This window comes from Oncorhynchus masou, chromosome 13 (genome assembly GCF_036934945.1).
Source record: "Oncorhynchus masou masou isolate Uvic2021 chromosome 13, UVic_Omas_1.1, whole genome shotgun sequence".
NCBI classification, from domain to species: Eukaryota; Metazoa; Chordata; class Actinopteri; order Salmoniformes; family Salmonidae; genus Oncorhynchus; species Oncorhynchus masou.
In genome coordinates, this window is record NC_088224.1 from 41,551,509 (window position 1) to 41,571,385 (window position 19,877).

The 19,877-nt window shown below is 43.7% G+C and overlaps 1 protein-coding gene across 1 annotated transcript in view; it reads left to right on the forward strand.

Moving 5' to 3' along the window:
- Positions 1-19,398, forward strand: part of LOC135552342 (histone-lysine N-methyltransferase 2B-like) — a 72,493-nt gene extending 53,095 nt beyond the window's left edge. Inside the window, 16 exon segments of the mRNA XM_064983911.1 lie at positions 7,245-7,379; positions 7,731-7,889; positions 8,124-8,241; positions 9,761-9,839; positions 10,102-10,265; positions 10,504-10,662; positions 10,870-11,198; positions 11,200-13,313; positions 13,474-13,581; positions 14,614-14,747; positions 14,912-15,043; positions 15,263-15,515; positions 15,741-15,854; positions 15,957-16,040; positions 16,170-16,299; positions 16,585-19,398. Coding sequence (XP_064839983.1) covers positions 7,245-7,379; positions 7,731-7,889; positions 8,124-8,241; positions 9,761-9,839; positions 10,102-10,265; positions 10,504-10,662; positions 10,870-11,198; positions 11,200-13,313; positions 13,474-13,581; positions 14,614-14,747; positions 14,912-15,043; positions 15,263-15,515; positions 15,741-15,854; positions 15,957-16,040; positions 16,170-16,299; positions 16,585-16,860 — 4,488 coding nt within the window. The 3' untranslated portion in view covers positions 16,861-19,398.
- The last annotated feature ends 479 nt before the right edge of the window (positions 19,399-19,877 follow it).

A 19,877-nucleotide genomic window follows, 5' to 3' on the forward strand; every position in this document is an offset into this window, starting at 1 on the left:
TATACCTGCTGGAGTGCGTGCTACGGCTGGGGGCTGCTATGGTGACCACTGAACTGAGATAAGGTGGGGCTTTACCTAGCAAAAACTTATAGATGACCTGGAGCCAGTGGGTTTGGTGACGAATATGAAGCGAGGGCCAGCCAACGAAAGCATAAAAGGTTGCAGTGGTAGCTAGTATATGGGGCTTTGGTGACAAAACGGATGGCACTGTGATAGAATGCATCCAATTAGCTTGAAAGGCATGAGCTCTGCTTTGTTTTTTGCGCAGGCTGTACACATTTCATCAGTCACTCATTCACAATTTGACAAGTACTTCACTTCGGCATTCCGAGGTGTATGTTGAAGATATTGGAGGAACTGTTGATAGAGGAATTCTAAATTCCTATATGTTTTGTAGCCAAAACCAAATTCACACTATCTATTTCATAATAAGTTGTAAGTTTATCATTTTTGCATGAAATAGATCGAGACCAGTCTTAAAAGTCAGGTAACAGCGTTTAATTCGAGAGTACTGGTACATACATTTTTCCACAGGTTATAAACTGAAAATGACGTCAGCGTTTTCTCACACTCTCTCCGATCCACACAATAGCGCAGTGTCTTCAGTTCTGGAGATTGTGTCCTACTCCCCTCATAAAGCAAACATTCCAATCTGTCTAAAAGACATTTTCTCCTCCACTAATGGAACATCAAAGAATATTCTTATCTGTCTGAAAAGATATATGCCCTCCTTTCTCCCTTAAACCCGCAAGGTACAGACAATTAATTTGTTTTACCTACATTTTTGGTCCTAGTTTAACCAAAAATCCATACATTTCATATCATAACATAATAGTATTAAAACTTAATGGTTCTAATAATAATGTATACATAATTAATCATTTCAACTATAATTTCCTCCAACTCTGTCCACATTTACTTTTCATCAGCCATCAAGATGAGTAGGCCCAACAAACAGCAAAAGCACTAGTTTATGTCAATCTACTATCCCTCATAATAAAAAAGTAGGCCCAAATTAATACAACCATTTTTTGCGCAATGTGGCTGACACAACGGATCAGAGCGTTTACCTTAAAATGTTGATCAACTATTAAGCTATTTCTTCACATTATAAGCTCAGCAATGCGCTCATGGTAGTAGGCTGTAAGCGCAAATGTTCCATGAGCTGGAAAACACCATTGTCAAAAGTGACTGCAAATGCAATTATGCATGTAATGCATTTATTATAAAGGTGCATATTTATGTTTACAATTATTTTCCCCAAACTTGAAACTCACGTGCTGCTTATGTACAGTGGGGCAAAAAAAGTATTTAGTCAGCCACCAATTGTGCAAGTTCTCCCACTTAAAAAGATGAGGGGCCTGTAATTTTCATCATAGGTACACTTCAACCATGACAGACAAAATGAGAAAAGAAATCCAGAAAATCACATTGTAGGATTTTAAATTTATTTGCTAATGATGGTGAAAATTAAGTACTTGGTCACCTACAAACAAGCAAGATTTCTGGCTCTCACAGACCTGTAACTTCTTCTTTAAGAGGCTCCTCTGTCCTCCACTCGTTAACTGTATTAATGGCACCTGTTTGAACTTGTTATCAGTATAAAATACACCTGTCCACAACCTCAAACAGTCACACTCCAAACTCCACTATGGCCAAGACCAAAGAGCTGTCAAAGGACACCAGAAAGAAAATTGTAGACCTGCACCAGGCTGGGAAGACTGAATCTGCAAGAGGTAAGCAGCTTGGTTTGAAGAAATCAACTGTGGGAGCAATTATTAGGAAATGGAAGACATACAAGACCACTGATAATCTCCCTCGATCTGGGGCTCCATGCAAGATCTCACCCCGTGGGGTCAAAATGATCACAAGAACGGTGAGCAAAAATCCCAGAACTACACGGGGGACCTAGTGAATGACCTGCAGAGAGCTGGGACCAACGTAACAAAGCCTACCATCAGTAACACACTACGCCGCCAGGGACTCAAATCCTGCAGTGCCAGACATGTCCCCCTGCTTAAGCAAGTACATGTCCAGGCCCGTTTGCTAGAGAGCATTTGGATGATCCAGAAGAAGATTGGGAGAATGTCATATGGTCAGATGAAACGAAAATAGAACTTTTTGGTAAAACCTCAACTCGTCGTGTTTGGAGGACAAAGAATGCTGAGTTGCATCCAAAGAACACTATACCTACTGTGAAGCATGGGGGTGGAAACATCATGCTTTGGGGCTGTTTTTCTGCAAAGGGACCAGGACGACTGATCCGTGTAAAGGAAAGAATGAATGGGGCCATGTATCGTGAGATTTTGAGTGAAAACCTCCTTCCATCAGCAAGGGCATTGAAGATGAAACGTGGCTGGGTCTTTCAGCATGACAATGATCCCAAACACACCGCCCGGGCAACGAAGGAGTGGCTTCGTAAGAAGCATTTCAAGGTCCTGGAGTGGCCTAGCCAGTCTCCAGACCTCAACCCCATAGAAAATCTTTGGAGGGAGTTGAAAGTCCGTGTTGCCCAGCAACAGCCCCAAAACATCACTGCTTTAGAGGAGATCTGCATGGAGGAATGGGCCAAAATACCAGCAACAGTGTGTGAAAACCTTGTGAAGACTTACAGGTAACGTTTGACCTCTGTCATTGCCAACAAAGGGTATATAACAAAGTATTGAGAAACGTTTGTTATTGACCAAATACTTATTTTCCACCATAATATGCAAATTAATTAATTAAAAATGTGATTTTCTGGATTTTGTTTCTCATTTTGTCTGTCATAGTTTAAGTGTACCTATGATGAAAATTACAGGCCTCATCTTTTTGAGTGGGAGAACTTAAACAATTGGTGGCTGACTAAATACTTTTTTGCCCCACTGTATGCCAGTTAGGCTCTACACCCCTTGCAAAGTGGATTGTGCATAATTTTAAGAAGTTATTTGGCCGCTTTAGTTGTGATACAAACCTTAACACATATATGCCTATCGGAGAGGTTACATGAGGCGTGCGACAATGATTAGAAAAAGTGGCAGCAAAAAGGCATTCACAAGTGATAGGCTAATATTAGCACTCTTCAGACTATTCTTGATTTAATCTGGTCTTTACATATACTAAATAATATATGTTTGAAATGTTTTATTTGGAATTAAGCATTATCATGCACCTGTATCACAACCGGGACAGCGGTAAAAAAGATACATGTCATCTATGCACTTAAAATAGTGAATGGAGGACGCTTTTCCCGTGGTTCATTTTCATGCAAGCCAAGTAGGGTATACTCCTGTTGTAAAGATAAACAATGTGCTTAATATTAGGAAAGTTGAGAAATAAATGTAGTAGGCCTATAGAAAGCTGATGGAGTCCTATTTTTAGTAGAGGCCATCACTCTGTTTTCTGAGTACCAGGCAGCAGCATCAGAGCTTGGAGAAGCCTATTTACACTGACTGCCTTTGTGACCGTCGGTGTGGCGGTAACATGGTCACCGCAACAGCCCCATTCACACCCCTTTACTTTTTCCAATTTTAGTTGTATTTTTTTATCAGTAAAAAAAAGAATTGGTCACTGGCCTACACACAATACCCCATAATGTCCAAGTGGAATTATGTTTTTAGGACATATTTACAAAGTATTAAAACATTTTAAAGCTGAGATGTCTTGAGTTCAAGATTAAAAAAGATAAAAACTTGTTCTGTGTGCAATAATGCTGTTTAACATGATTTTTGAATGACTACCTCATCTCTGTACCCCAGACATATACAATTATCTGGAAGGTCCCTCAGTCGTGCAGTGAATTTCAAATACAGATTCAACCACAAATACCAGGGAGGTTTTCCAATTACATGTTGGATGCTGTATCAATACACCCAGTCACTACAACAATACAAAACAGTTAACAGCTTAATGACTGTGAGAGAACTGAAGATGGATCAACAACATTGGTTGGAGCCAACAGCGAGCCTCCTGTCAAGTGTAGTCTGGGAGATATTGGTTATTTTTCCCTTTCCACCTCTCTCAACCACCACGTGTATAAATGTGGAGAAGGGACATTTTTCATTGTACCCACACGTGAGAGATGCAACACTTTTGTCACCTGTGAACATTATGGAACTTTCGTTTGACACAACTGTTTGTGCCAAGGTTTGCCTGAAGCCCGGTCTACTCTGGGTTCAGGGGCTCTGGCAATCAGTGAAGTACCCCGATTTGCAGTGCCCCTTGGGGGTACTTCTGTCACAACGAGCATCAGTCGATTTTAGGCGGTAAGATGCGTCCCAATAACCTGCTGGCACCCAGCACTGCACAGCTCCCATTAAACATTTACCCAGGAGAAAATCGCTATCATGATGGTTGTCATAGATACTGGTGCAACAGCACCTTGTAACCCAGCTGGAAAAGGGACAGACTGCTCTGAAAAACTGGTCCCTTCTGATCCCTTGTGGTAAGACAAGTGATTTGTAATTGAATTTAATTCACAGGGATGCAACGAATCGCTTATAGAACCTATGACCTGTATCACTAAGCACCTCATAGGGACTTGTGAGCTACAGGCAGGAATCAGCAATGAATCCCAGTAGTGAGCCACCTATGGGTGAGTGCCCCCTTGTGGACTGAGAGCGAATCGCCCAATTTATAATTCTCACCCCGGGAGATTGATATAACCCTTGAACCCTGTGAACACCAAGGAACGCAGGATAACCTTTTGGGCACGGGCTGAGCGATAGGGCTTAAAAATCTTTTTTTTTTAAATCTTTTTTTTATGTATGGGCTATTCACGATATACATCTAGATTTGTTTGTTTTCTCTTAAGCTTTGTTGTACTATTTTCAAGGTCAAAAGCACCGCATATCGACCAGTCGTCAATGATCAAATTAATTCAAGGCTTGTGAAATTATACCTAGACTAAATATAAAAAATAAGCTTTCCACAACCATAAGACCCACTGTCATTATTTTATCAAAATTCACTGAACAAAAATATAAACGCAAATTGCAACAATTTCAAAGATTTTACTGAGTTACTGTTTATATAAGGAAATCAATCAATTGAAATACATTTATTACGCCCTAATCTATGTATTTCACACAACTGTGAATATAGATATGCATCTGTTGGTCACAGATACCTTTAAAAAAAGGTAGGGGCGTGGATCAGAAAACCAGTCAGTATCTGGTGTGACCACCATTTGCCTCGTGCAGCGCGACACATCTCTTTCACATAGAGTTGATCAGGCTGGTGATTGTGGCCTGTGGAATGTTGTCCCACTCCTCTTCAATGGCTGTGCGAAGTTGCTAGATATTGGCAGGAACTGGAACACACTGTCGTACACGTTGATCCAAAGCATCCCAAACATGCTCAATTTGTGACATGTCTGGTGAGTATGCAGGGCATGGAAGAACTGGGACAGCTTCCAGGAATTGTGTACAGATCCTTGCGACATGGGGTTGTGCATTATCATGCTGAAACATGGGGCGATGGCGACGGATGAATGTCACGACTGTAGGCCTCAGGATCTCATCACGGTATCTCTGTGCATTCATATTGCTATTGATAAAATGCAATTGTGTTTGTTGTGCGTAGCTTATGCCTGCCCATACCATAACCCCACCGCCACCATGGGGCACTCTGTTCACAACGTTGACATCAGCAAACCACTCGGCACACAACGCCATCTACCTGGTATAGTTGAAACCGTGATTCATCCTTGAAGAGCACACTTCTCTAGGGTGCCAGTTGCCCACTGAAGTTGGTTAACATTCCCGAACTGCAGTCAGATCAAGATCCTGGAGTGGACGACAAGCATGCAGATGAGTCTCCCTGAGATGGTTTTGACAGCCAGTTAAACGGCCTGCCAAATACTCTAAAACTGTCGGAAGCAGCTTATGGTAGAGAAATCAACATTCAATTCTCTGGCAACAGCTCTGGTGGACTTTTCTGCAGTTAGCCTGCCAATTGCACGCTCCTTCAACTTAAGACATCTGTGGCATTGTGTTGTGTGACACAACTGCATGTTTTAGAGTGGCCTTTTATTGTCAACAGTACAAGGTGTGTAATGATCATGCTGTTTAATCAGCTTCTTGTAATGCTGCACCTGTCAGGGGGAAGGTTTATCTTGGTAAAGGAGAAATGCTCACAAACGGATGTAAACAAATTTGTGTACAAAATTTGATAGAATGGAAAATTGGGAATGCTTATGGAATATTTCTGGGATCTTTTATTTCAGTTCATGAAACATGGGACCAGCACTTTACATGTTGTTTATTTTTGTTCAGCATAATTCAATCTATCGCGTAGCCCTACACAATGGGCTCTGGCAATGGCTGACGAAGCCCCCTTTTTGGCCGCAACCAAAGGACCCAATCCATCTTTGCATCCTGTAGCCGAGCTACAGGCACCTGGGAGAGGAAGTCATTATCTTTAACACCACGCCCCTTAAGGAATGCTGCACGGTTGTTAAGAGAACCTGCGCTGCGAACTAGTAGGGGAACTGTGCAAGCCGTCTTCTAATCTCGCACACAAACTGATTCAAGTGAGGGCAGCCTGAGCATGCGCTGAGACACACAAGACTACAAACATGAGTATATTTGAATTAATTGGGTCATGGTTGGGAACCTGAACCCGGCTTGTTGGCTTTTTTTTAGTTTCGGACTCGTTAGTCATCTTATGTATTGCTATAGCCAGGCCTCGGAATCTGAAGAATAACTAACTAATTGTTTGTGATTGGGAAACTTATGAGAACCATTCAAACTTCAACACCCAATGTCCAGGGGGAGAGCACACACTACCACTTAAGGGACAGTTTAGTTGGCACAACGTAAGATTGTCTCGTGTTCCAATTGTTTGTTTTAGTAGCACGAAACATTCCTGTTCACACCAAGTTGAAGAGCGGAATAACTGAGAGTGAATCTGAGTCTTACGCTTATCACCTGTGGAAGGAGGGTCTTTCAGCGAGGCACAGATTTCATTGGCCTTGTCAGGTGTAATTGTAGCTCCTTCAACCGAAGACGTGAGATTGCAACTCCCCCATAGTATGTTGTACTGAAGTTAACTGACAAAGAACACATTTCAACTAGTCATCAAGCACTTGACTAGTTGAATTACGTGTGCTTTTATGCAGCTACAACAAAAATGTATTATATTTGGGAGTACTCAAGGACTGGAGTTGTGAAACAATTCTATCGTACATCATTCCCACAGTCATGGTATTGCCAGCTATTGTCTCAGGTCCACTCTAAATCTGAACGTCCTCGTCTTTATTTTAGGACGCGGGCAGACTGCTGTACCTGGGGCAGAACGAGTGGGCCCACGTTAACTGCTGCCTGTGGTCCGCTGAGGTGTACGAAGACAACGGAGCTCTGCTCCAAGTACACAGTGCTGTCTCCAGGGGGCGCCACATGGTAGGAATGCATAGAAATTCATCATAGTTGCATCTCAAATGGCAACATGTTTCCTATAAACTGCACTTATTTTGACCAGGTCCCATAGTGCACTGTGTAGGGAATAGGGTGACATTTGAGACACCTCCCACATATCAAGGCTGTAGTACATCCTTACTCGATAGACTTTGTATTCAGGCATTACTATTCAATTGCCCGTTTGTAACATTGTCATAAGATAACTTTATTGTTCCAAAGTCTGCTATTTAGTTAAAATGATCATGTTTACTCTTCAGGGACTTTACCATTAGTCTTTTTCATTCGTTGTTTTCTTTCCTATCCTTGCACTCATTCCACCTTTCTTCCCTACAGCGCTGTGAGCGTTGTGGCCAGGCGGGGGCGACGGTGGGCTGCTGTCTCTCGTCCTGTCAGAGTAACTACCACTTCATGTGCGCCCGCGCCCGCAACTGTTTCTTCCAGGAGGACAGGAAGGTCTTCTGCTCCAGGCACCACGAACTCGTCAGTGAGAAGGTGAACCTTTGTATACGGGCTAATGAGGGACACGCACACACACACACACACAAACATATTGTTGTCTTTCCAACCTTGAGCACCACCACTTTCACTGTGACTTGTCAGCAGCATTCAAACTTCACACCTGGTCACTTATTGTGTAGCACTAGGACCAATGTTATGTCTTAGGACACACACACACACACACACACCTACTGCACAGGATTTACACCTGTTTCCCCTCTTCTCCAGATGGTGTCTGGGAATGGGTTTGAAGTTCTCCGGCGGGTCTACGTGGACTTCGAAGGGATCAGCCTCCGTAGGAAGTTTCTGACTGGCCTGGAACCAGAGTCTATAAATATGACCATCGGTGTGTATGGTACATCCCCAACGGCACCTTATTCCCTATGTCGTGCAGTACTTTTAACCCTTTACGCTCGTGGGAATTGGCCTATATGGATGGGGATAAATTGAAATATTTTTTACTTACTGAAGAAATATGGAAAGCATATGCATAACCATGGTAGCAATTAAAAGGGAACAGTTTGGATATTATGGGCAAATTATTAGACTAAAGGTGAGAACACAACAGTTCTCCTAACACAAGACTGAATCCAAACATTACACTGTTCATTTTATGTGCATTTTACATTTACTGTACTTTTCGCCACATGTGTTGATAACAAAATCTGAAAATACTATGGATACATTCAGTAACGTAATATGAATATTCTTGAAAAATGTGGTTGAGGTTCAATTTACTAAGCAACTGTGTACACTTTGGAGGTGTGGCCACTTGGAGATACCAGTTTGACCTCACTCAAACCCGTGGCATTTTTTTTGTCTTATACAAAAAAAATGCCACGGGTTTGAGTGAGGTCAAACTGGTATCTCCAAGTGGCCACACCTCCAAAGTGTACACAGTTCCTTAGTAAATTCAAGGCACATTTATGACTTAAAGAAGAGTCTTCAACTATAACGTGCTTTTGTGAGCTCTCCTAGCTGTGCTGTTGAGGAACTACAGCAAGCACACTTGTTTTGTTTGGAACACAGCTCTGCATCCCTGCCATCACACAGTTACTGTTGTTTATCCAAAAACTGTCCATTTATAAATTGCTGTCTGGGTCAGGTGGGTATCATTTGAAAGCTTGTTCTGTTACCAACATGACTAGCTAGATCTTGGTGTTAAGCTTTCACAAGACAACTCAGAGAAGCAGTAATTTTTGGTGATCATAGAATGGAATCAGGAGTGCATTCAGATGCGTGGACCGCTGCAAATTTGCTTCACAATACAGAAAACGTCTCATTTGGTTAAGGACCACCCAGGGTAAAACACCATGTCATCTTGTAACTATACATCAAACATAGTGATCGTAAACGTTGACTCTGTAAATTACACGAGTTTTGTATGGAAATGCGAAGTGCACATTTAAGACTTGCTTTGTATGACACAAAACCGGTATTTATTATAATCCTCTACGTCTCACCTTTCAAAACAGATAGTCCTCTTAATATACAGCAAAACCTCTTGTTGCACGCAGTGCTCAAGTTCAGAACTGCTGTCAGTCAAAACCTGTAAAGCGGAGACCCTGAGCTCTGACGTATAGCATGGAACTGTGTAGCCACTGCATTCCAATGTAGGAACATATCAGTGTACGGGTATGAGTGTAAAGGGTTACCAAGAGCCCCAGGCTCTGGTCAAAAGTAGTGCACTACATAGGGAATAGGGTGCCATTGGGAACAAAGCCTCCCTGCTTTTTATTTGGAAGGTGTGACCCAGATGCTCTAAAAGTATGGCCAGTAAGGGATTTATATTACCGCCAACAATCATTCCCCTTTTTACATGTGAAACCCTCTGGAACCATCCACCTGTCTCCTTCTATATCCAGGCTCTCTGCAGATCAACAGGCTGGGTGTGCTGACTGAACTATCAGCCAATGGAGCGAGGTTGTGTCCTGTGGGCTATCAGTAAGTGACCAATAATCCACGTGACCAGACATCGACAGCATCCATTTTGATTCCTGTTGAATAATCAATTTCTGAATGATTTAATCAGGGTTGTCATTGTCTAATTTAATATACTGTTAATATAAGAAATGAATGGCCGTATAAAACTCCTGAGTTACTTTGTAGGATAGCTTCCCTCAAGTTCATTTTAGAATGATAGTGTTGTTTATATATTTTACTTTACTCACCTTTTTCCTCTTCTCCTTCCTCTTCCTCCATCCAGGTGCTCTCGGCTGTACTGGAGCACAGTGGACCCTCGTCGGCGCTGTAAGTACACCTTTAAGGTGACAGAGGTGTGTTCGCCACTCGAAGAGAAGCCAGGGGAACCACTGTGGTGGGAGCAGGAGGAGAACCGAACCATAGCCCACAGCCCCAGCTACTATCAAGGTCAGGAAACTCACACCTGCCCCTATCTGGTAGTAGGGTGGAGCACTTCAATGGATAACCTTGATGTCCCCTATTTTATATTTGTTTATGTTCTATTGAAATAAATAATGGAAGGATAAGTATAACAACTTAAGTACATGGGGATCATACAATCTTTTCTATTGATAAGGGAAAATCTACTAATTCTCAAAATTGACTCTTCAAAGTAAATAATGCTCCTTTCTTGTTCCTTGACCAGAAATGGATATTCCAGAGGCTGTGTTGAGTCCTCCGCCCATTGAGGTATCTCCCAGCACCACCCAGTCTCCCCTGAAACAGGAGACGGGGGCCAAAACCCCTGGTTACTCACAAACCAGGAGACCAGCAGGAGGAACATCTCGACCTCTTCCCTCCCCAGGTAACAAACACCACTCCCTTAGACATTAAGTTTGATATCAATACCAGTTTATATTAGTTTCATATCTAAATAATTTAAAAGTGAAATATCTGCTTTATTGAGGAAAGTTTTTACTCGATATGAAACTAAGTCCCTAAATGACCTCAATGTTTAATGTTAATATCACTTTTCTGCCATGACACTGACTGGTGATCCTCTTCTCTCTAGGGAGTGCCATGTCCAAATCCCACCACATCTTGACTCTCAGAGACCTGGACGATACCCGCCGGCCGCGTCGCCTGTCTCTGAGCTGCCACTCAGGGGACTCCTCCTCCCCCACCGACGGCCTCGCAGGACCAATGACACTCCGTTCAGGGGGCACCCTCCACCCCAGGTCCCTCCCCTTCAGTTCCCCTCCCAGAACCAGTGAAAACCTCCTGAGTTCCCCTCGGCAAGTACGACCTCTTGCTGGCTCCTCCAGCTGGGGTTCCTCCCTTGTCCCCCTCCAGTCTTACCCACCCTTTCTCCCTGCGGCGTGGCGCCGCCGGCAGCCCCCCCTCTAACCTCCATCTGGCCTTCCGCCACTCCTCTAGGATCAGACAGCCATTCAAAATCCGAACTCCAGTGTCCACTGAGGTGCCGCAGTACTTCTTAGCTTCATCCGAGCCAGAGAAAGCAGAGGTGGCGCCCTCAAACGGGATCACATTGACAGCAAATAACATGGAGGAGGACACAGACGTCAGCCCCCTGATGTCGGATCAGGACTTGCCCTTCACAACATTCGAAGTGGCGGACGCAGACGTTGCGGTGGCCTCTGTGCTAAATGCCAAACTGGAGTTTGACGAGGCCTTACTGAACGAGACTGTGGCGCTTCACTGTGGAGGGTCCCATACAGGTGGAGGAGATATGGAAGAGGAGGAGGCACTAGAGGAGGAGACCCAGACTCAGGGTAGGGACAATATGGACACCAACAAGGCCTCAGTATTCACCAAAGACATGGCCTCTAAAGATGATCTGGAGAACGGTTCCTCAGACGAAGACATGGATCACTACTTGAAGTTCTCTCGTACAGTGGTGGTGTGCGAAGCCTCCAAGGACTCAGGGCAGGAAGGTCTCCCTCTCACCCCACCACTTCCTACGTCTCAGTCCATTGCTCAGCTTGACGGAGCGGATAATGGCTCTGAGAGTGACTCGAGTGAGGCTACTGGCGATCAGGAAGAAACTCAGGAAGAGGGGAAGAGTGGGGAAGCTCAGGGGGCTGACAGTCAAGAAGTGTTTGAAACCTGTGACCCAAATAACGACATGATGTCTATTGAAGAGGAGATTCTGATGGACTCTGACCAAACGGAATCCCAGAATGAGGTTCTTCTGGACCCAAGTAGTGGCCATTTTGTTTCAGCTGACGACGGCACCAGAGTGTACCTGGCCAATAATAAAAAAGCAACTCTTGATGACAGCGATAGTGACAGCTCTGGATCCTCTACAGATTCTCTCATTGGAGTGGACGATGAAATGGGAGACCCAGACTTCGAGCCGGAACCCAAGCCCAAGCCCAACCCAAAACATCTTGTAAAAACCATCAAAGTCATGCAACGCCCTAGTCCCGTGAGCATGAAAACTATTACTCCTAAACCCACACCAACACAGAAGAAAATCATCAGGGTGTCCCTACCTTCTGCACCTGCTCTTCCTCTGAATGTAGCCTCCTCTTCCCCACCCATCATTGTTCGAAGCGTTCCAAGGACAGTCCCCTCCACCGCTTTTCCGACCCCGTTTGTAATAAACGGCATGAACTCTATACCCTTCCAAACAGGGGCCACTAGGGGCAGAGCTATCGCTATCCGCCTGGCCACCCCCAGACAAGAAGCTCAGCAGCAGCTGACGGCCACTATTCTGTCTGGTGCCTCCAACTCAGCCCCGTCCCCACAAGTTCTGCTAGTCAACCGTCAAGGTCAGATTCTGATGAAAGATCCAAATACCAACACGTTCCAGACGGTCAGCACCAGTTCTCCGTCCTACAGCCGCATCAGCCAGATCGCCAAGATGATCCACAGCAGTGGTGCCCTGCCACGGGCAGTTCCCCAGGTTGTGGTCGTACCCTCTACGTCAACACCCTCACCACGGACAGCAGTCTTCCATAGTTCACATCTCATCACCACTAACAGAAACAACACCACCACATCAACCACCATCTCTAACAGAAACATCACACCAGCAAGCAACACCAACCTCCTGATCAGGGCCCCACAGAGTTTGCATGATGGGCGAGTGCTGGTCCAAGCCATGCCCATGACGAGTGGAGCAAAACCAGTGAGGGTCAAGTGCGTCTCTTTGCCTGGCAACCAGGCCCAAGCTATTTTAGACAGAGCCATGGCTACTCATCGCGAGCCCTCTCGGATACGGCCTAATATCCTCAGGGTGAGCCCATCTCAGCTGAGCCCATCCCAGTTTCAGGTCCACCCCTTCCTCAACAAACTTCAGTCCCCTGTAGCCATTTCTGCCGCTCCTGGACAGATGCTCCGTCACGAGCCGGCCATCGTACCAGAGTCCCAGTCCCAGGTCCGCGTTAAGAGAGTGTCCTCCATCGCTGAGCGTCCCGGCAAGAAGAAATGCAAGACTGATTTCCTCCCGCAGTTGCCCTCTAGTGACGTGGATGACCTAGATGCCAGCAGGTAAGGCAGAGTACCATATCTACGATATGATATTTATTGTTTCTTCTTTAACTTTTTAATGTTGGAACCCTGACTGCACTACACATTTTCCAATTTGGACAATTAAAGATATTGATTGCTAGATTTTTACAGACTAAGAGTCACTGTTTTCTTCACACAGAAATAGTGGTGTTCGAATCAAAGCCCCAACAATGAAAGATGTGCTGGATCTGGACCAGGAGAAGGTTGAGCTCAAGGTCATCCCACCACCACAACCTGAGAATATCAGGTTAGTTTCTTCTCAGATGTGACCATAGCAAGATGGATGCCAGAAATACACACTGCAAGGTTCATTTTAAATCCCTCAAATAATGTTATAATGCGTCGGTACGGAGAGCCTTAGTGGTTATGGTGAAGGAAAAGTACAGCTAGACTAACCACGTTCCCTCTGGGATTTTTATTCCTTCCCTATTTTTTTTCTCCCTGAATATCAAAATTCGATCCCTCAATTGTATTAATCTATTCCCTCAATTTATTAATTTGTCTCCCCTGCAGAGTTGAGCACATGTCCTTATCATGAATTGATCAGAGTTAATTGAATTCTACTTCAATCTGGGCTTGAAATTAATCAAAGTTTATTAGTTGCGTACACAGATTTGCAGATGCTATTTTCTTCTTGTTTGAATATGTTATTGAGAACCTCACTCTTTCACTGCCTTTTTAGTCTATACTCCGGCAGAGTTTGTTTGCTACTTATCCTATCCTGTCATCGCAACAAATCAAATAGCTATCAGTTTTAGTTACGAACATAGACGGTTTAAATCGACTCTGGCTCTATCTGTGCCTGGTTGGTTAAGTCGCTATACAGCTATAGCGAGCAAGATGCCTAGCTAGCAGCTAAATTAGTTAGTCACACATACGCAAGCAAACACACACACGCAGCAGCATGTTTCTGAATTTCTGGGAAAGGAGTGGAGAGGGCGACAGAATGCCGATTCAGAGGACAATTACATGATTGAGGGAACAAATTCCTAAATTAAGGGAATGGATTAATAAAATTGAGGGAACTAATGAAAAAACATATTAGCCGAGCTGTTATTTTTGACTCCACCATGACCCATAAGGCTACTCTTGTATTGCTCTTTTATTAATACAAAAAAAAGCTGCCGTCTTTTGACTTCAGTCGGTCCGCCATCACATTTCTTTTTTGGAATGACTCAACCCAGCACCCCTTTCCATAGAAAGGCACATCAATATCTAAACTCTTTTACACCTTAGTTTTAATTCATATAACACCATGTCTGTGTGTCTTGTCTTATAGACCCCCTCCCATACCTCAGACGGAGCGTCAGCGCAACAGCAGCACCACTCAGAGTAGCAGCAACATCCATGGGAAAACCCATGTGTGGGTCAGCGCACGCCACGGAGATCTCTCTGACTGGGGCCCCTACTCAGGTGGGCAACCTTGAGCGGTTATACATATGATTATTTAATATTTTTCCCCATTCAACCAAAACCCATATTTAAAGTGTGTTATGAATGATAAAAAATATTTATAATTTCTGATAAATAAAATCTGACTTAACCTTCCTATTCTTAACACACTAAAAACCGCTCAGGTTTTAGCTCAGACGAGGACATGCCGCCACCTAAACAGGACAAGACCATGTTCGCCCACAGGAACCAGCCCCACCTGCGCTTTGAAATCACCAGCGACGACGGCTTCCATGTACAGGCAGACAGCATAGAGGGTGAGAATCTCAGCCTAACTACGGAAACACTAGCTGTAACTTACATAGGTGTAGCTATTCCTTTTTGTATATAAAAGCGTTCTCTATGCAGAATCTGTTTGTACTGGCTTTTAACTCCAAGACTAGGCTTAGTCTGAGTCCAGTAAAACGACCCTATGCAGTATCATTCTAATACTTTGTTATTCATATCCTTTTTTTTCTTTCTTGCCTCTCCCTCAGTGGCATGGCGAGCGGTGATTGACGGCGTCCTGGAGGCCCGAGCAGGGTTCCATCTGAAGGCGTTGCCCCTCGGTGGGGTGAGCGGGGCGCGCGTTCTGGGCCTGCTCCACGACGCTGTCATCTTCCTACTGGAGCAGCTGCAGGGCGCCGCAGGGTGCAAGCAACACCGCTTTCGCTTCCACCGCTACGACACCCCTGACGACGAGCTGCCCATCAACCCCAGTGGCTGTGCCCGCGCTGAGGTCTACTCACGGTAAGAACCAAGCACTGATGTCTGTGGTTAAAATAGGTATGTTGAGGACCGAGCCATCTCGCCATAAGGGCGCCATAACTTTATCCCTTAATAGAATGTAGAAGTGATTTTATATTTTGAAGCTTACTGTCAGATTTGTAAAGTCATTGAATCTGAATGTTATAGCCCGAATCCTACATCTCCTGCATTTAAACAAATTCCCTCACTGCCCATGTCCCCTCACAGGAAGTCAACCTTCGACATGTTCAACTTCTTGGCATCTCAACACAGACAGCTGCCTGACATCATGTCGACGCCATGTGACGAGGAGGATGATGACTTCCCACTGAAATCCACTAGGTTAGACAACTCCACAATTACCATTGAGTTTATGCTGTCATTTAATTGTTCTAGGTGAAATAAGTTCTAACCTACTGGATTCTCCATGTTCCTATCTCATAGACGAGCCACCAGCACAGAGCTTCCCATGGCCATGCGCTTCAGACACCTGGAGAAGACCTCCAAGGAAGCCGTGGGGGTTTACAGGTCACTAAGAAACCATTTTTAAACGTTCTGATATTATTACTATTATGATTACTTTGTTTTTTAGGGTAAAATACTTCATCCTTACTATTTTTCTTTTTCACTCTATATTTGATCTTTTCCTTATCCTAGGTCTGAAATTCATGGACGCGGTCTGTTCTGCAAGAGGAACATTGAGGCAGGGGAGATGGTGATCGAGTATGCAGGCAACGTCATCCGTGCTGTTCTCACAGACAAGAAAGAGAAATACTATGACAGCAAGGTTGGTCAACAACAATCAATGGAGCGATCATACAGAGGAAAATACATTTAAGAAAATACACCAAAGCAAAATATACAGCAATGCATCTAATTTCATTCAGTAACTAAGTATATTTTTACCATTCGCAATGATACATTTTAATCTACGCACTTTGATTTTAACTTGCATTCATGGTGTGTGGCTTTTAGTGTGTCTTTTATGTATTGGTGTTTTAATCTGGTGCAAACATTTCACCTTTGGGTTTTCAATAAAGTACTATCTAAAACCCTCTTATCTCCTCGTCAGGGCATCGGCTGTTACATGTTCCGAATTGATGACTTTGATGTGGTTGACGCCACCATGCACGGCAACGCCGCCCGTTTCATCAACCACTCGTGCGAGCCCAACTGCTATTCACGCGTCATCCTCGTGGACAGCCACAAGCACATCGTCATCTTCGCCCTGCGTAAGATCTACCGCGGCGAGGAGCTCACCTACGACTACAAGTTCCCCATTGAGGATGATGGCAGCAAGCTGCACTGCAACTGTGCCGCCAGGCGCTGCCGCCGCTTCCTCAACTAAAAGACCAGCCAAACACACCACGTTGGAGGAGTACTTGAATTCATAGAGGAATATGGACCAGGAGACGAGGGAAAATGCAATGATATGGCGATAGGAGTGTTGCCAATAAGTACTGATGGATTGGAGCCTCCTCCGTAGTTAGTTTAATTTAAAGTCTGACTGATATGACGCGTTTTAATTTAAAGACTGACTGGTGGACATTTTTGGGTTCTTTCCTACAGCAGGGTTTCCCAAACTCGGTCCTGGGGCCCCCTGGATGCACGTTTTGGTTTTTGCCCTTGCACTACACAGCTGATTGAAATAATCAAAGCTTCATGATGAGTTGGATATTTTAATCAGCTGTGTAGTGCTAGGGCAAAAAAGGAAATGCGCACCCAGGGGGAGCCCCAGGATCGAGTTTGGAAACACCCTGTCCTAGAGGGCTTCTTGAGCCGCTCCCTCTGTCGCAGAAACCAAAAAGGGCGCCAAATGATACAACACGTTTGTGGTATGAAGAGCTATCAGTGTTTGTGACAAAATGTCTACAGCTACAGGCATTTATTCTAGGCCTGCAAGGCAACCCAGTTGATTCAGACCTCAGTAATTTCGTACACTGGTGACATTACGCAATCTCATGGTCAACTCGCTTGGTTTGTCTACGTTCTTGACTCAGTCCCCAATGGCCTCTAATAAAAATGGAGCTAAATATCCCACAGTTGTGGTGCTGATCACTTGGACCAGAGATGTGGTTGTTTATGTACTTCATTTCAGTTGTTTCTCATCAGACAATTACTCTGTTTTAAAGAGGAATTCCATGTTATTGTAGCTATGACAATAGAAGGCTACATTCAAGTGGAGGCAACTGATTTTAGCACCTTATTTTCCATGGTCATAAGCGCAAGCATTGCTGTACATAAAAGGCAACGTTGACCTGTAAATTGGACGAAGAAAAGCCTGTTTTATTTTTTTACTTTGACCCAAGCCACCTCCAGTATACATTTTTAGAGCAGCTATATTTTAATTGTCCATTTCGATATTATGGAGACCATTATAACAGTCTGCATCCCAAATTCCCTACATAGTGCACTACTTTTGTCCAGGGCCCATAGGGAAAAAGGTAACATACAAGACAGAACTCTTATGAGCATGGGGCAAGTTCAGATTGTTGCTCTTTTATGAAGGTGCTGATGAAAACTACCCAAAAGATTTGCTTTCACCTATGTTTTTAATGAAATCCCTGCATGATTAAAGGTACACTCAGCGAAATGACGTTGCCACGAATAGCAAGACTTCAATCTAACAAAGTGTCTGCACATGTGCGCACAAGTTCAGTTCACAAGGTTACAGCGTGTTACCAAGGGCACCAAAACAGTGACGAAGTTGAACCTCGTTCTTAAGTGTTCTAGTTGTTGCGGAAATTGACCCACTATGCTGTTTACTTTCTGCATCTACATCATATCGCTGAATCTACCTTTAAACATGTTATTCACTCATTTCTCCCCTGTACTTGAAATTAGAATGTCATTCTTTAGATCTGTGAAAACATCTTGTGACACACCCCTCTAGAAAGAAATAATGAAACATGTTTTTAGTCTGCCAGGTATACTTTTTTCACTATTGTTTTTGTGCCGTTTTGTTCATGATCTTCCAGACTTTAATATTGGGGAAAGTAATATGGTTTGGGGTGAGGGAAAAAAATGCTTTGATAGTACTCTACTCCCTCCCTATAATTTTACAACCCAATTTGTATATGTATTGTTGTATATTGGTATAAATGAATAATCAAAATGCTAATGAAAATAAATAAATATGTGTTGTCAAATATTAACCTGGTTTATATTCGCTACTGAACACCCACTAATTTTAAACAGGGGCATGAAACTTACAGTACAATACCTGGTCGAAGCCTATGTTCAGTTAGTCGTCCTTTATCTTCTCGGTTTTCCCCTTCTACTTACCTGACAGTGACACTCCTCTCCCCTGTCTCTTGCGGGTGTACTACCTCTGTGGCTCACCATGACAAACAAGAGAAGATAATGACTGTTACAGTAACTACTTCAGCCAGTGCTTGAGGTGCTGGAACTCAGTTTCTGTTTGTTCCAGCCCAAGTCAAGCATTGACTGTAGCATACCACTTAGAATGCATGGCCAATCCAGCTTCATTCTAAGTGATATGCTAATATGGATATTGTAACTTGCTCTTGGTTTCCAACTGGTGCTGTGCTGGCTCGAATGTGCAACCCAATTTAGGGCACTGAGCTGGCTGTGCATGCATCAAAGGACACAATCTACATGTTTCGGATTTTAGTTGGGGTTTGGAGGGGTCTCTGCCCCAGAGTAATGAATAAATGCAGTTTGTTATTTCTGTAGGATTATTTAAATATATTTAAAATAAAAATGAATCTCTCATTGCGTGTTGAACATGGTTCTGTTACCTTGGCACAAAGCAAACTTTGTCTGTACATAGTTGTATACAACATTTCTAAACCTGTTACATCTTTTCTACGCACTTTTTATTTTATTCTTGATGTTCTTGGCTTAATAAAGATCTTGAAAGGTTTGAAGAAATGTTAGAGGGATTTGTTTTTGATTCGATTCAACTTTAAATGATGATTGTTATAAGCTCTGCTTGTCTGTCTTGATGTACACTTTGTGATTGTGTTAGGTAACAGGGTGGGTTGGGGGGAGAAATTAGTGGGAGCATGATTGAGCTCACAGCGCAACCGATAAGACAGGCTGACCCTAGCCCCCCGGTACATACAGCTGTTGCAGCATACATACTGGGGACTGAAACGGGGGTCGCGAGACACTGGTTCACCAGTAGTCAGTAATGCGTTGATTAATTGACTGGCTGTTTTGACACTTTAGTGTACTTCAAAATGTGGTTGAGCATCAGCAGTTTCTCTTGTTTTGTCACTGATAGTCACTCAATTAGCCATGTCAGCTAACCATTTTTAGAATGGTAAATTAATCTATCCAGTTATCTAAACTTCTAGTAATCATGGCCGAATACCGACCGGGTGCCCAGGGGCCCTGACC